General features: G+C 44.5%; 1 protein-coding gene across 3 annotated transcripts in view; it reads right to left on the reverse strand.

The window, feature by feature from the left end:
* LOC141800314 (nectin-2) overlaps window positions 1-17,020 on the reverse strand; it is an 86,463-nt gene that overhangs the window by 45,159 nt on the left and 24,284 nt on the right. For all 3 annotated transcript variants that reach the window (XM_074682751.1, XM_074682750.1, XM_074682749.1), the window contains exons 2-6: window positions 9,665-9,774; window positions 8,514-8,763; window positions 5,421-5,714; window positions 5,169-5,286; window positions 4,393-4,541 (exon numbers count right to left, since the gene is read on the reverse strand). In XM_074682751.1, coding sequence (XP_074538852.1) covers window positions 4,393-4,541; window positions 5,169-5,286; window positions 5,421-5,714; window positions 8,514-8,763; window positions 9,665-9,774 — 921 coding nt within the window. The remainder of the gene's footprint in view (window positions 1-4,392; window positions 4,542-5,168; window positions 5,287-5,420; window positions 5,715-8,513; window positions 8,764-9,664; window positions 9,775-17,020) is intronic.

Below are 17,020 nucleotides of genomic sequence, written 5' to 3' on the forward strand. Positions count from 1 at the left end.
TTTTATTCCGTCCTTCTGGACACAACACTTGAAAGATTCAAGAGATAGATGTAAAGGAGCTACCCCAGGCTCCCTGTACAGGCCCACTGCAGACCCCGGACACATCCGAACAGAGCACAAGAGGAATCTTTTTAAAGTGGGTGAGGAGAGGACATCTTCTAAACACATGCAGTTGGATGAGCCAGCAGAAAAACTGCAATATGCATGCTGTGTGAATAACAAGAGGGAGGGGGGAGAAAAATAAACATGCAAAAATACACTGAAGCCCCCAAGCACCAGGCCCTCCTGTCCTCAGACACAGACACACACATAGACACATACACACACACACACACACACACACACACACACACACACACACACACACAGCATACTGTGTAAGCCAAAACACAGCATGCTTCTTACGAAGTCACGTCCAGCACGACCGTACGCTCCAAGTGACCGCAAGTAATGAGGGAGATGGAGTGGAAGTAACATTGACTGCAGCCTCCCAAAAACATGCATGGTCACACACACACACACACACACACACACTCACACACTCACAGCATCGTGGTCATCAGTGGCCTGCTGACGCCGGGCTGGGCTGCACCTAGAGCATAGCTTAGCAGTCCCCTCTGTCAGCATGTTAACTTATTGAACAGAGCTCTGAGTGTGTATGCCCGTGCATGGCCTCGTGTGCGTGAGTGTGTGCTAATGAGGGGTGGGCAGGGGGCCAGTTGCAGGCTGGAGGGAGTCTTGGCTCCATCAGACCTGTTCTCTGGCTGTTTTTCGCATGGCCGGAGACACACAGTAACAGACAAAGACAGACACACACACAAAATGGATGGAGGAAAATGGCCAGAACCCTCGCCCTTGAACTGTGTCCTCAGAGGAAAAAGTTGGAGGAAAAAGCACAGGATTGAGGGGAAATCTCTTTTCTGCTAAACTTCCAACCATGCGGGGGGTTTATTGGGGAACTTCAAACTTTTTGAGGTGCAGCTGAGTCACCCTTGCAGGGAACAATTGAGGGGTTAAAACTAGACTGAAGATGGAGGGAATCTGGGTTACCCACACAAGAACCCCCGTGAGAGAAGCCTTAGACAGAGGGAGGGATGGATGGAGGGATGGAGACTACTAAGCTGTGATTAAGGAAGAGCTACTGGTATTTAAGAGTTAAGCTTTCGAGAGAGAGATAGAGCTAAATAACATACGGGAGAGGAAGAGAGAAAAGAGGGAAAGCTGGGGGCAGGCAGTCTCTCCACTGAGCAGGGGAGATCAGCGGCAGACTCGCGGAGGCTGAAAGACAACCTGGGAGAGATAAGGAGGATGAGGAGAGAGCATATGCTAACTGAGAGGATGAGAGATGCAATGAAAAGAGCAAACTGCAGCGAAAGAGATAGCAAGGGAAAGATAAATCGAAAGAAAAGAGGAGGGGAGAGCAGGGTAGGATACGTTTTGCGTGTGTGACTAAGCAGCAGGATCGAAGATGAGAGGAGGAGAGGCAAGGAGAGGAGAGGACATCCATCCCTCCCGCTGCCTCTGGGAGCGCAGGACAAGACTGAGGGCAGAGGACATGGACGCACACACAGACAAACACACACCAGTGTAGATCAATCTGTGTGTGTGTGTGTGTGTGTGTGTGTGTGTGTGTGTGTGTGAGTGTGTGTGTGTGTGTGTGTGTGTGTCATGCAGCTGTGGGGTAGAGAGGAGTAAGGGACCTGCTTTGTAGCAGGTGCTGGCCATTTCACGCCTGTCGGCCCTTCTCAGCCGTGTTTGTCTACACGCGTTCACATTAGCCTCCACAGGTCTGCATCGCGCCCCCACCTGTAGTCATTTCACATCTTTCTCTCGCTCTGATCCAACCATCACCAACTCTTCCTTTTTACTTCAACCAGTACTGACTCAACCAGTTCTTCTTTCCCAACACTTCCCACTGTCTTTGTGCTTTCTACAAGCCTCACTCTGACACATACTGGTTGCCTCAGTCACCTCTTAACTACCGGCAAATTTAGCTCCCGTCTCATCCTCCTCCTCTTCCCCTTCTTCTGCCAGTGAGTAAGCGGGGAGTGGGAAGGAGGGAGGAGGTGGCAAGACAAGATGGAGGAGTTAGATGACAGGGCTAGGAAACTGTGGGAAGTTCGACACAAAGGAAGAGACCAAAGAAACCAGTGAGAAAAAGGAACACAGGAGTATGGTAATAAAAAGAAAAAAGGAAAAAGTGGGATGAAGACTAAGCGAGAAAAAGGGATGGTTGGTGGAAGTGAGGAGAGAAGCAGCCAGGAGCTGAAGCAGCAAAGGGTGACTGATCCGCTCTGAGAGGCTTGGAGACAGACTGACACACACGCCATGCTGAGAGATAGTGGAGGCCAGCAGAAGAGGAGATAGGACGCAGTGGCACAAGATTCCCATGGGAGTTTTAAATGCCGTCAGCATCCGCTCTCTACCTCCATCCCTCATGCCGTGGCTCTCACCCTCTTTCTCTCTCTAAGCGTGAGGATTGCATGCTGGCTCTGATTTATCCCGGTGCACGTTCCCCGGCTTTTTAAGTCTTAAAGCGGCGGCCTCCACCTTCCCCTCTTTGCTCCTTGGATCTTTGTACCTTCCTTGCTTGTGTCTTGTAATACTCAGCAGGAGACAGTAACATCCTTTCTGCCATAGAAGCCACGGTAGAATAACACTGCTCTGCAGCAGCACTGAACGGCCCCAAAGGAGCAGTGACGCATGCTATGGCACCACAAGGAGCCAAGGGAGTTGAGGAGAGATTGAAGGGGGGCAGGAGAGGAAGAGAGAAAAAGAGGACAAAATGAAGCGAGTGAGCAAAAGGGACAAAAAAAAGAAGGAAAATGAGGACATGGAGTGGCTGGGTTTGCTCTCAAAACGTAGCCACCAGAGAAATGCACTTTTTCCCTGTTATGGGTGAGATTTACCCCCATGTCAGCAGGAAATAACTTCCGGTTAAGTGCAGGCATGCGACAGCAGAGTGGTGGGGATGTATTTTGTATGAGGTGAAATGCAGGAGTGAACCCTTTTGAAGGGTGCAGCTAAAACTATGGAGGAACAGCGGGGAATAAAAGCATGGTGCGTTTCCCATCTTGACTGGCACCGTTCTGGATGGTTTAACTCAAGGACTAGGGGTGGTGCAACAAGCTCCAAAGCACACAGACACATGTTTACACCTGAATAAATACATAAAAATAAATATTGACATGCAGAAACATACACGTAGAAACACTCTGGGCTTTGTTAAAGCATGGAAAAAACCCTGAATCAACCTAGAAGTGTCATGCTGATGCACTTTTAGTGAGAGATACTGACTCCAATAAACACTGCTCATTTGCTTTACCTGAGTCGTCTCTGTCATAAATGGTGGTCAAGGGTACCGCTGAGAAGCTACTCAGTTGCTTTTGTATTCTTGCAAACTGCTCTTTCATTTTAGAAAATAACAAGAAAAGTGGTGAGAAGGACCTTCTCTTCTATATGCAACACTCACAATGTGAACTAGCACTAAAAACCTTGTGAAAATCACTGCTCTACTGCTGTGTGATGTATGAAGCAGATAGACAGACCTTGGATGCTGCTGAGGCATAGAAACTTTGATAATACGGTGTTATTTGGTGCATGCAAAGAGAAACAGAAAAAGTGATGTGCATTCATAATAAGCAACAGTGAAGGGGAGAAATGAAGAGGTGAAGAAGAGAGCCCAAAGCGCACAAAATAAATGCAGACACTCACTCACTCTCAACTCACACACCTAGAGACAGAGCAGCTGGACCCTCTAGCCCTACACTACACACCAAAGACAGTACTCAGCACAGACAGTGTGTGTATGTGTGTGTGTGTATGCTGTATTGGAGTGACATGTGAAAAGATACAAGGTGAGTCCCTGGAGAAAACATGGGAGTGGAGTACACCAGGAAAATGTGTAGCACGTGTGGTGAAAGTGCACTTGGTTCCAGTTCATCAGTTCAGAGGATATAAATGTTTTTATATAGAAACCAGGGGAAGGTTTAGATGATGAACAGGACCCATGTGAGCCACAAATGTGTTTTTCATTTCATTTCTGAAATGTTTGCTGCCTTCACTGACGCATTAAGTGCGTACAATTTGTCAGTGTTTTAGACCATTTGCGACTTGTGCAAATTACAATTCGTCTTTGTTTTAACCTACTTAGAGCAGCAGATGGGTGGATTTGTGATGGCAGAAACAATTCTTACACCAATTCATCAAACAACAGAGCAAAGAAGTGTACAGGAAATGCACTTCTGTGCTGGGTTCCTTTGAAAAACACCACATTTGTTGTACTCCAAGCAAGTTTTATGGCATATGTTACTTAATCACTGTATGTGCAGTTGTTTTGTGATTATAATTTACATGTGCTGAAGGCTTTGCTTGTTGTGTCTTTAAACTTACCTCTAACCATGGCTGTGACCTGATCCCTGCCGGTCCCGATGCGGTTTTTCACCTCGCATACGAAAGTAGTGTTGACGGCATCATCTACTTTCAGCACTTTCAGCTCATTTTCGTTGATCAGCACCGTGTCGGGCATTTCTCCTGACATGCTGCAGGGACATGAACATATTGGCATGAGGCAGACGAAAACGAAGAAGTCCGAAGAGAAAAAGAAAAAAAGAGAGAAAAGGGTTGTATTTTGTTTGACTTTCTGCATAATGAGAGCACTGGGCCGGAGCCACATTCACTGAAATGTGCAATATTGTGCAATATCTTCACATTCAACTAATCTTGATCAGCAGTGCAAAACTAATCAGTTTCCCCGTCCTCAAATGGCAATCCATTATCACACAGCGGCGGAAATGCAATGGGGATGACAGGAAAATCAAAACTACTGGATCCAGACCTAAAGCCCCATCTCTCCCTTTTCCAGGTCATACTTTCAGATTTTTCAAATCCAGTCAGTGTTATTTTAATAGCCGATAATACAGGAAGAAAGGCAGAGAAGTCATATTGTGTTTCTCATTATGCCAGGGTTAAATCTGGAGTCACAGAGTCCATTATGAGAAATCATACGCCTATCTCCATAATCAGAGAGCTGGGCAGTTGTGGCAATAATAAAAATGCTGATTACAGCTCTCTGGACCTGGGAATATGAAAAGGGGAAAGAGAAAGAAAGAGATACTGGGAAGGACTTATGACATGCCAATACGAAAGCTGGATGTGCTAATACTCACGTCTTCCACAGGACTGAGTGTGGGGCAGGGTTTCCTGTGGCCTGGCAGGTTAGCAGCACATTTGTACGACCCACATACCAGTTATTGTCGTAACCAACAATCGTAACCTGAGGGGCATCTGAGGGAGGAGACGGAGGGAAGAAGGAGAAAATGAGAGAGGGCTAAACAATCACAAGACGTTTCATGTTCGAGTATGCACAGCAAAGGACTTCACAGATTGCTGTGTGTGAATGAGTGTGTGTGGTTTCTTACACATAACTGCCAGCTTCAGCGGTAAACTTTCTGCTTTGTCCTGCGTCCTGTGCGCCACAACACAACTGATGTCCTTCCCGTTGTCTGCTGCCGTGGGAATCATGCGATACTCGCTGTTTATCGTCATGGTGTTGCCTTCACCCGCCTTGGAAACCGTCGTCCCGTTGCCATTGGCTGTGGTCACCCATGAGATCCGTGCAGCAGGGCGGCCATCCGCTGACTCACATTTCGCTACGACGACTGGCTTAGTCCCAGCTTGGACTGTTACGATAGAGGCCGAATTTCGGGGCTTAGCTGATGAAGGGATGGGTGGGGGGAAAGGAGATTGGACAGAGGCAGAGAAGACACAAAGTGGAAACGAGAAGATGAAATTAGGTTGAAAAACATAGAAATGCCAGTAAGACAGCTGAGGGGAAGGATAATTTGCACAATTATTGATAAACAATTTGCATCACCAACTGGGAAAAAGCAAATCCAAAAACCTCCATCTCCCAGCAACCTTTGCCCCCTTCCTAACTTGGTTTATTTTTCTCATGAGAGCCAAACATTGATAAACTATTAAGAGCCCCAGTGCAAACACACCCAAACCTTAAATCTTCTCTTCCTCTGCTCTTTAATCTATTCTTTCTCTATCCAAATCACCCACCATTGATAAACAATTCCTTCTACTTGTAGCGCATTTCAATACAGAATTCTAAATCACTTCATGCCACCCCCTCTTCTCTATATCGCTCTCATAACTCCTCAATCGCCTCTCTGATACCAGTGTGGGATCAGAGGGAAGCGGGCAGGACAGGAGCTGACAGCAGGCATGACAAGCAGCCAGATCAATAGAGAGCCTGAGGGGAGGTGGGGAGGCGTGATGTGCTGGGGGGGAGAGAAGAGAGCAGAGCGGAGGCACTGGTGCCGGGCCAAGGTTAGACCAATGGTTCCATTGCATTAACAAGAACACAATTGATCTGACAATACCACTTATAATAGCAATTAAGCAGAGCTGGACATGCTTTTAACCTGCATGCTACCTTTGGGGGAGGGAGAGAGCTGGAGAGATCATACAGAGAGAGGTGGGTGGAGAGTGCTTTGCATTTATACTCGGAGAGCAAGCTGCTTCCTACATCTCACAACCTTTGAGATGAAAATGCACACTTGCACTTGATGGAGGGATGGGTGACAAATTAGAGGAAGAGGCAACAAAGAGAAGCTGGAATGCACCATGACACAGCTTCAAGTGTTTTGTGTTACAGTGTTTCCAGTGGAACTGAAGGTGAGACAGCTGACTGATACAAAAAATGACTGCTGCTTCCGTTCACGGTAAAAGTACGTGGAAAAACTATGGATTGCTGAGGAAAGACTGGTGAGAGTAGAGTTTGGTTTGATTCATCCACTTCTGAGATAAAAAAAAGATCCCATTCTGACTTTTAAGTGTTTCTCTTCCAGCTGTAATAAAAATAACATTTTTATAAGAAGAATCTAGCAATGTAGTATGGGGAGGTGGGAACCTGTACGAGTGTGAACCCAATAGCACATGTTTATGGATAACAGTTTCAACTGCAGCACATTACACCTAAGATAAGATCTATAAAACAGCAGTATAAAGTTCACAATATTTATGGCATCAGAGCTCAGAGGAATCTAAGTGACGAAAGGTCTAGAATGACGCAGGTGTACCAGACTAGAGCTACTTCTGTCTGTATTTAAGGCCAATATGTGTCCTTCATGTTTGAGTTCTGAAGTGAAAGAATAAACATGTGTAGAGTATAAAATAAGGAGCTACCAAATTTTGCAACAGAACATCAGACTATGACTGAAAAGATCTTGAAAATGCATACACAATTAAAGTGACACTCCGGGATGGAACAAGTTGGGTCCTGTCACAAGGTTCAGGGCAGAAATTACCCCTACAGCAGTGATTTTGTGCAGCAGAAGCCCAAATTATTTTACTTGACCAAAAACACAAATAAACGGACTCCAACCGAAAAAATCTGATATCGGTCTGCATTCACGCTTTATTTAGAGAATTTTCAGCGCGTTACTTTCACACAAAAACACAGCTAAATAAGGCTCTAGTTCTCATCGTGTCGTAAAACGGCACTACCTCCGCTGCAGAGCCACAACTGACTACAAGGCGCTCGCCGCTTAGTGTATCATTCTGCGCGCGCGGCGTGCCAGATATAAACAAACGTATGTAGTCTGCCAGGACGAAGAGACACGATGAGAACTACAGCCTTATTTAGCGGTGTTTTTGTGTAAAAGTAACGCGCTGAAAATTCTCTGAATAAAGCGTGAATGCAGACCGATATCAGATTGTTTCGGTGAGAGTCCGTTTATTTGTGTTTTTGGTCAAGTAAAATATGGCCCAGTCTGAGTGCAGAGGAAACCGGCAGAGGAGCAGGGAGGGGGTCTTTGGTGCGTGCGCTCTGGGCTTCTGCTGCACAAAAACACTGCTGTAGGGGTAATTTCTGCCCTAAACCTTGTGATAGGACCCAACTTGTTCAATCCCGGAGTATCACTTTAAGTTAATGCTTCAGGGTTCAGATGTATGACATGGAGATTTTACTGATTCTACATTAAAGTTGTCTATAGGGCTGAAACTTTACCTTTACTTTTGTTACTGACTGATCTCTAAAGTCATCTCTGACTAATCAGTCATGTTCTTCTTTGTCAGATAGTCATAACATTGTCGAAATAATTCCCCAGATTGGGTTAAAAAAGGGATGTCCTAAAATTTCTTCTGCTGTCAAACCAATATTTTAAACCTTGGACCTTCAGTTAAAAAATAAAATAGCTGAAAACCTGACTTTGGAGAAGATTAAACTGTAATGATTTCTATGTTTCCTTGAAAAACCAACAAATGAATGGATTTACAAAATACTTCACAATCCCTCTCTACGGAGTGATTAATTTTTCAACTGAGCTCTCATGTCCTTGTTACCTTGATGTCTGTATCTCATATAATAATCCTATTTGCAAATTTTTCAGAGTGGGTTTTGATTTTGGAAACAACAGCTGATCTACACAGAAGTTTTTTCATTTGTCAAGTGTTAATCTATCATTTGTTTTCACTTTTATACTCAGATTTCGTTAGTGACCTACCCAGCATGACCAGCTGCGTGATGCCTTGCTCGTTGCCTCGGGGGTAGGTAGCATACTCGCAGATGTACCTCCCCTCGTCGGTCATTCTCACATCACTGATCTCAATGGATGGACTGCGCATGTCAGGGGGGGTGGGTCTGAAGGTGACTCGGCCACTCACGGGAGACTCAGGGTAGTTGGGACCAAAGTCGGGGTGAAACACAGCGATGTTGATCCTCTCTCCATCCTTTGGCTCATAAATCCACGTGACCTGTAGGGGTAAAGTGTAGCAAAGGGTCAGGATGCAGGATGTGTGAAGGGAATAGGGAACAACAACACAACTCAACAGGGCTTATTTATCACAGCATTGATAAGCGACACTGAAGAGCTTTTAAAGACATCTGCACTGTGCTGTAAACTCCACAGGGCAGCGTACACAGCATCCCAATCAAAGAAGTGGAGCAGGTATGAATATGGATGCGAGTTTTTCAGGAGCAATACTCCTTCTCTCTCTCCCTCTCTTTGTGGAAATAAGCAGAGTTGTGCACTTCCCACTTCATTGAGATGCAACTAAGAAGTGTGCCCATTACCATATTCAATCCCCTTAAGCAAAATGAAGCTTAGTATTGTTTGTTTGGAGTAATAAAACATTAAGCCTAAATGTGATAAAAACCTATTACTTGCCACAGGATTATTTCTGTGAGCAATGATTTGTGAGGTTATAGTTTAATGGGGTCGGTAAACCAGACACATTAACCTGTTTTATCATTTTATGTTTCTTTTAACTGCAACTCTACCTGCCTTACTGGCTGCAAATTAAGGATACTACGTAATTATAAATTATTTTATTTAAGCCAAAAGCAGTCACATTTTTAGTCAAATATTAAATTGTGTGGTCTCTCTTAATGTCCAATGATTGTTCTCTTCAATTGTGAAAGAAAATTGGAGTCCCAAGCAATTTCAGCAAATTGTTCTGTGCCAAGTCAGCACAATGGGCTGCAATTTCAGGATGAAACAGACATTTTTATTACAGTTTCATACCACAAACCCAGTTTAGAGCCGATATGAGTGTGGTGGTAAGAAGGAGTAATCAAATCCTGACTGGAGAAAGAAAAACAATTATGTCATGAGTGTGAGTGTGTGAGTGTGTGAGTGTGTTGTGTCTTTCTGACCATGGTGAGCTGGTTCCCAGAAGGATCTGTAAAGGCACAGTGCAGGTTGACTGTCTGGCCAGGGTATGACGGCACCTCTGACTCCACCTTCACCCGATTGCCTGACACTCCTGGGGAAGAACACAGAAAGAGAGAGATTAATTTCACTTGTTTCCTTCCTTCCTGTACGAGGAGAGAAGGCAAGGAAGAGGGGGCAGAAAAACTCTGTTGGTACAAAGACTCCTGATGATAAATGAGGACAGTGAGGAAGCGTCTGCTGCAACAGAGGACAGGCATTAGTGAACCCGGGCAAGTAGGCCGAGAGTCTGGTATCGCTCCGTGTCTATGCGTGCATGGACAGAGAGGCTGAAATAAGAAAAAAAAGAGGATGTGTGCTGGGGAAGAGAAGGAAGAGAAAGGCAGTTCTCTTTTCCTCATAGGTCGTAAATCATCTGGATGCTTTCTATAGCCTGCCATTTGCTGTGCTGACACATTCCTGTGTAACAGCAAAGAGTCCAAATAAATATGCTTTTCTTGGTGTGTTGTGTCAGTAGGCGTGCGAGAAACAGTAAGAGCAAGAGCGCTTTAGAATGACAATCTGTCCGCTTGAAAAATGTGTGCGTGTGTGTGTGCGCGCATGTGTGTGTGTAAGTGTGTGTAATCCAGGTCTCTGTGAAAATGTAATTACTTGTATGAGTAAGCGCGCATTAGTGTATGTCAGCAAGATGGCACCTGTTTTAAGTAAGACTGGATTACCTGCGGATACACAATTTCAAATGTCTGCAGCCAGGGCTACATGTGCAAATGTGTGTGTGCGCATCTTCTGTGTTTACCAGTAAGACACACACATACAAGAGCAAAGATGGAACAAAATTTCCCCTACAGACAAACAATTACTTGCAGAACTGGTTCCACCGGTTTGTGCTGAGCCAGAGCTGTTGTGTTGAAACTAATATGATCTGGAGGGCTAATGGAAAAGAAAAAAAACAGCACACACAGGCGAGGAGATAAGAGGAAAGGGCAGTGCTGTCTTTCTCCTCTGACGAGCAATAAACCCCACGTCTGCTTCTCTCTGGAGGGATATGAGTTATCAATACAGAAGAGGAGCAGAAGAAGAGGGAGGACGAAGCAAAAGACTGAGTGAGAAAGTGGAGGAAAACAAGCCTTTCCTAGAATAACACCGACTCTCCCAGGACCGGCCCAATTTGCAACCACAAAACAACCCCCTTGTAGCCACAGAGGAACCTGTGGACAACCGCCGAGCAGCCCGTGGGAGAAGTAGAGAGCTGTGCTGAGCTGGATAGAGAAACCAATGCTATTTTTTCCTCCATTTAAATATGTTTTATTGGTATGAAGTTATGAGAGACAATAATTTCAAACTGTCAAGTGACTATCGAGAAAAGAAAACAAAACCAGAAGTTTATACTCTACAGTCAAATCTCCTGGGTTTACTAACATGTACATGGTGTTGTGCACAAGTATACCTGAGTGCATGTAATTAGTCTATACTGGTGAGGTTTTCAGAGTATTGTGTGTCTGTTCAACTGGAGTCCTTGTGTCTTGAGGTGGAGTGATACATTTTGCAGCGTTAGTTGCATATTACAGCATTTCTCCTGAAGTTTCTCTGTGTCTGATTTAAAATTCATCTGTTGCTTCTAGGGATGCACAATATTATCGGCACAATATCGGTATCGGCTGATAAAAGCTTAAAAACACGTTTATCGGTTTCGGCAGATATGAAAATTTCTGCCGATAAGCACAGCTAATAAGGTGCTATTCAGTTAGGATTATTATTATTTTCCATCCGAAAAATAAGCTCCTTAAATAAAATGTAGCACTTCATTTATTTGCACTGCAGAGCTCTGTGTCTGTCACCAGGTTGTTACAGTAGCTCTAAAATAATCAAATGCTATTGGTTATATTTAAAAATCTATTGTACATTTAAAGTTCATGTGATCTAAAGAAATTATTTTTCTGTATTTCAATACTGAATGTCTTGAGTTTAATACATTTCTTATTTATGGTAAAATCAAATGTTTTTTGTCTTGTTTTATGTGTGTTTCTTAAACAAATAAGACAGTCACAATAAGATTAACATATAAATTCCAGTACAGGATAGACTTGGCTTTCTTTACAGTGAAAAAAACAAACAAACTTGTGATTATCGGTATTGGTATCGGTATTGGCCAAAAGGGGTTTTGATATATATCAACATATCGGATATCGGCAAAAATCCACTATCGTGCATCCCTAGTTCCTTTTCTAATGACACACACAAGCTGGAGTGTATCAATGCAACAAACGTGCAAAAAACTGCATTAACACATCGACAGAACAAGGCACCCCTCCAAAGTGAAGTCAAAATATATAAAGCTCCTCCCGATTAGTGGCCTACAGGTGTTAAACACTGCCCTGCTCATTATATCAGTGGAATATGGCTCAAACTAGACATTTGGAAAATGATGTCAGACATTTACACCCAACATGCTCTCTGTGATGGGAGAGTTTGTCTGTTTGTCTGTGAACAACATAACTCAAAAACTAACTAACTAATCTTGACATTTTCAGGGAATGGTCAAAATGGGATAAGGAAGAAGTGATTACATTTTGGAGGTGATTTGGATCACCGCCTGGATCCAGGGTTTTTTTCCAAGGCCTTTTATTATTGTGAGATAGGGCCATTTTCACCACATGTGTATATAACTCGACAATAAATGACCTGATTACTTTGCAAAACAATACAAGACACGGTCACCATAATTTCTGACAGATGTAAAAGTACAATCCAGATCCTGGCAATATTCTGGACACTAAGATTAGGAATATGAAATATGCACTGGGCCATCATAATTTTCAACACTGTCAGGTAAATTATCGTACAAACCTGCAACTGACACCAAATTGTAGCAGACAGTCTGCTGAAAGAGAAACTAACATCTAAATAGAATTTAAGTGTTGCGTGACAATCACAATATGCTTGGCAGAGGTCTCTCTGAGTGCTTTTCTAGTACCTTATATTTCTTATAAAGAGGAAGGATTGTGAGCGAAAACTAACAAGCACTAATAATTGTCATTGAACTGCTCTAGACGTACCAACCTGTTGGATATGTGACTTTTTATTGGTAAGTCAAACGTTTTTACGATAAGCTAACGATGCAATAACAGTCCCACCAGTCAGATCACCTCTGCTCGTGCCTTTTCTCCAACATATGTCACTGGCACAACATGTTAGCTCTCATCAGGCAGTACTTTGGCCTCATTTCTTACAGTGGGAGCAGCAGAAGTCCATATTAATATTCAGCCTATGGAAGACACATTAACACACAAATCTTAAATACATACTTCCCGTGACGTCTTTATGGCTGAGTTTCTGGCCTGTGATCTTCAGCTGTCAGAAGTGTTTAGTGTTCATAAGGGTTCAACCGTTTGCCGGTCTACCTGAATTACTCTGACTAACTACAGATTAGCTTTGGGAATGGGAGCTGCACTTTGACAGCTGAAGGATGCAGCAGAGCGGGATGAAGTGCTAGGAAACCCTTGATTACTGCTCTTGATCGTGGTTTTATATACCAAGTCAGCATTACATGTCGGGGGTCATAACTCAGTATGGCACTGAGGGAAACATACTCTACCTCAAATATCCCCAACGTGCGAAAGTCACACACCCACACATGCAGGGATTTTGTGTCCACAGACACATAATGTGGGGGCAGAGCAGAGCTGGACCTGTTGTCTGTCATTCTGAGGCAATAAGAGGAAAGCCAGCACAGGTCAGCCCCTGCCAGAGTCGAGCAGAGAGATGGACCTGCCTTATGAGACTTCAAACAGCCCCAGGGAAATGAATATTACACTCAAGACATACAAAGACTTGCACGCCCTCATCCCCCTGGATAGTCCCCAAAGCCCTGGCCTGAACACTCCAAGACGTGGTGTCATTAGATGAGCAGACGCGGGGAAGAAAAAGTCAGCGTGTGCATGTGTGTGTGTACACAGACTTGCAGAAATGCTGAGGCAAGGCGACATTTGAGACAGTAAATTGTCAGTATAAATATTTAGGGAGCCCCGACCATATTAAACAGAAGAGAGGGAGGCGAGAGGCAGAGGGAGACAGGAACTTAGGGAATTAGGGAATAAAAGACAGTTCAAGGGTAAGACTGAGAAAAGGAGGAGCGACAGAGGGACAGAGAGGAAGAGAAATTGAGGGTTGGAGGGGAGGAGAGTGAGAACAGAAGCCCTGTGTCATCGCTGCTCCACTTTACAGTAGAATCGCTGCCTGCAGGTGACAAAAAAGAAACACCAGCCCACAAACAAACAATCGTACCAGCACGCAAACTGCCCTCTTCAACATCCTAAGCACTGTCACCTATCATTATGTCTTTAACACACACACACACACACACACTATGCTGATGATGCAGCGACAGCTCTGCCATATTAACACAGAACTCTCTGATCCTCCGCCTGGTCACGCTGACATTTCCATATTTCCCACCATTCATCTGTGAAGAGGAAAAATGAATCAGGAAGGAAGGTGGAGGGAAGAAGTGTGCTCAGAGGATGGAAGGATGAAAAAGATGAGAGGAGAGAGACAGTCAGGGAATGCCAAAGTGATGGAGGATGGGAGCAGGGGAGGAGAGGTGGGAAGAGAGGAAGGGGAGGGGGGCGGGCACGGAAAGTGGGGATGAAAGTGCGCAAAGAGAACGCGGTGCCAAGAATAGAGAGTGAAAGAAGGAGAGAAAAGTGGTGAAAAAATAGATGAGAGAAGAGGAGGATCCTGAAGAAGGGAGATGGTGTGGGCTATAAACAAGGTTAATAGGAGACATCTGAGGGACAAAAGGGAGAGACATAAGACGCGAGAAATGAAAGAGGACGTAGGTGAGAATCAAAAAGAGAAGTGATGGAAGAGACTAAAAATGGAGAGGCGGCGGGGGTGGTACAGGTGGAGAGAAACAGAGCGAGAAGAGGCAGATGAGGGGAGCAGAGCGGGGAGGTGTGGAGCACGAGAGAGGCAGGATAGACTTCATACCTGACCTTGTGAGAAACACAGGCTGTGATAAAGAGGGAAAGAAAGAGTGAATGAGCCAAAGGAAGACAAAACAAAAAAACCTTAATTTCTCTGCATGACAGTCAAGCCAGCTGTGGCTTATACACCCACATACGCTTACTGTCCTGACTCCATGCTGCTTGAGTGTGACATCTAATGGCATTCATGTCCTCTGCCTGATCCCGGCTATAGCGGAGTGAAAGCACGGCGTCAGGGGACGGCGAGCGCAGGCCATCACCTAAAATATCTAATGGCCTTCAGAGCTCACTGACTCTCTGCCATTTCATCAAGCTAGTGGCTATGCACTGTCAGGTGACTTGAAATGAAGCTTCCTCATTCTCCATGTTCCTGCAGATTGCTTCCTAGCACACATTGCGTGAGCACTTGTGTGTGTACCTGTGTGCCTGCGTGATAGACAGACTGTGGGTGTGTGTTTTCTTTGGCCTTTCCAGCACACTGCTGCCTCAATAAGCATTCTGGGCTTTCATTATTCTTCCACCTCTGTGTGAATTTCTCCATTTCCATTATTCTCTCGTTGTTGTTGTTATTGTTGTGCCAACCCTCGTCCCTCCTTGAAGAGTAATAGCTTTGATACAGGCAGTATGAAGTGCAGGGTGGAGCATCACTTCTCTGTTCTGATGGAGTCTGTCTCTCCCTGCTTTCTCTTTCTCTCTGACTTATCTTCTCATCATCTCCTGACATAATCTCTTTTTCTCAAAACGAGGAATTAAAATGACTCCCAGCCCACCTTTCAACTGGACGACCGGACATGCTGAGTGTTGGACCCCAGGGTGCCACTGATGATGTAATGAAATGAGTATTTCTGATGACTGTGGGAGACATTTTTGGTCAGACTTCATGATAGAAAGAATTGTTCAGAGTGGCATTTCAGCAGTCTCTGAGACTTAATGATTGCTTGCCTTTGACTAAAATAAACCACCCGCATTTGCAGCTCCAGCCCACATCGGGTCGATGCAAAGAGCAGTGAATTATGTTTCAGCTCGCACTCGATAAATAAATGTCCATTTAAAGGTGAAGGGTTTTGATCTTATGTGAATATGGAGGACTTTTCGTCTTTCAGCCAAAACACTCCTGGAGCAAGACGCCTTGGAATTCCTTGCTTTTATTAAATGGCTGTTGAGTGTTCTTGTTTTCACCACTTTGTAAAACAGAAGCTAGGAGATACTCTGGTTTAAAAGCATCCTTAAACTTCCTGTGCACAAAGAACCTGACTGTAGAGAAAGACTAAAGGATGCTCTATCAGATCTTGCTACTTCTTCATTGTTGGAGAGTCAAGCTTTTATTCCCCGTGTCTGCGTGTTTGTGTTTCTGGCCTTGGATACAAGTGGTTTCTAAATGAAAGCTCTGCCAAATACCAGCTTCGTGAGATCCCAGTGTGCAATTTTGTTTTTTTGGAGACATTGGCAAAGAGAAGCCGATTCAATTCCACGATTATTACTGAGGTTGTACTTCTGTATGGTGCATTCTGTTGTGTCAGGACAGTGACACATTTTCCTGTTGTTTTGGCCCTCTGTGCTCCAGCAAATGGACTGGAAATGAAACTGTTACTGAGATTAAAGTGCTGACTTTAGGCTCTGAAGGATGTTTGAGAGTGTTCACTTCTGTACTGGTAGATGCATGTGTGGGAGTCACAGCACTTTTTTATTTTTTTACAGATAAGCATCCAATTTTTGAGCAGTGGATGTGAAAGTCCAAATTTCATCACTAACCTCATGAAGAGCAACAGCTTGTGGCCACCTTGGTAAATCTCCAATATGGTTCTTTTATAAACCTAATATCACAGTTTCTTTGACTGATGCCCCAATAATTTGGGTGCTGACTCTTCATCTCTTCGGGACTGTATCTGCCAGTTTGTGCAGCTTTGAAAACTCATAAGGAGGCAAATCAAACAGCATTAAATCTAACAGATGCTATCTCACATTGCAGTTCAATTTGCCTGTGTACTGCCCTTAAAAGTGACTTGTGTGTGACGCTGCCTCTACAGAGTCCAAACAAAAACAGTGACACTGCCCAGGCTGCGTGTCATGTCCACACTGCTGCTGGTGTGCACTAATAGCAGCTATCAGCTGAAATCTGGAACCGCACCAGCCTGGACCTGCTGTCTGCTGCTGCTACCCGACACTGTTGCTGCGCCAAATCCTCTGACCTTCACACGCGCACAAACGCAGACACACATACAGACATACAAACCTGCATACGTTGTACGTGCACACACACACACACGGCCGTTTTGACGTGCATACTTTGGTATGCAGGGAGCAGAGTGGGAATGCAGCTTAGCTTTGACAGGCGAGGCAGTTTGACAAGCCAAG

This window comes from Halichoeres trimaculatus, unplaced genomic scaffold, assembly GCF_033239565.1.
Source record: "Halichoeres trimaculatus isolate MK-OKI-2021-1 unplaced genomic scaffold, fHalTri1.1 fHalTri1_scaffold_12, whole genome shotgun sequence".
NCBI classification, from domain to species: Eukaryota; Metazoa; Chordata; class Actinopteri; order Labriformes; family Labridae; genus Halichoeres; species Halichoeres trimaculatus.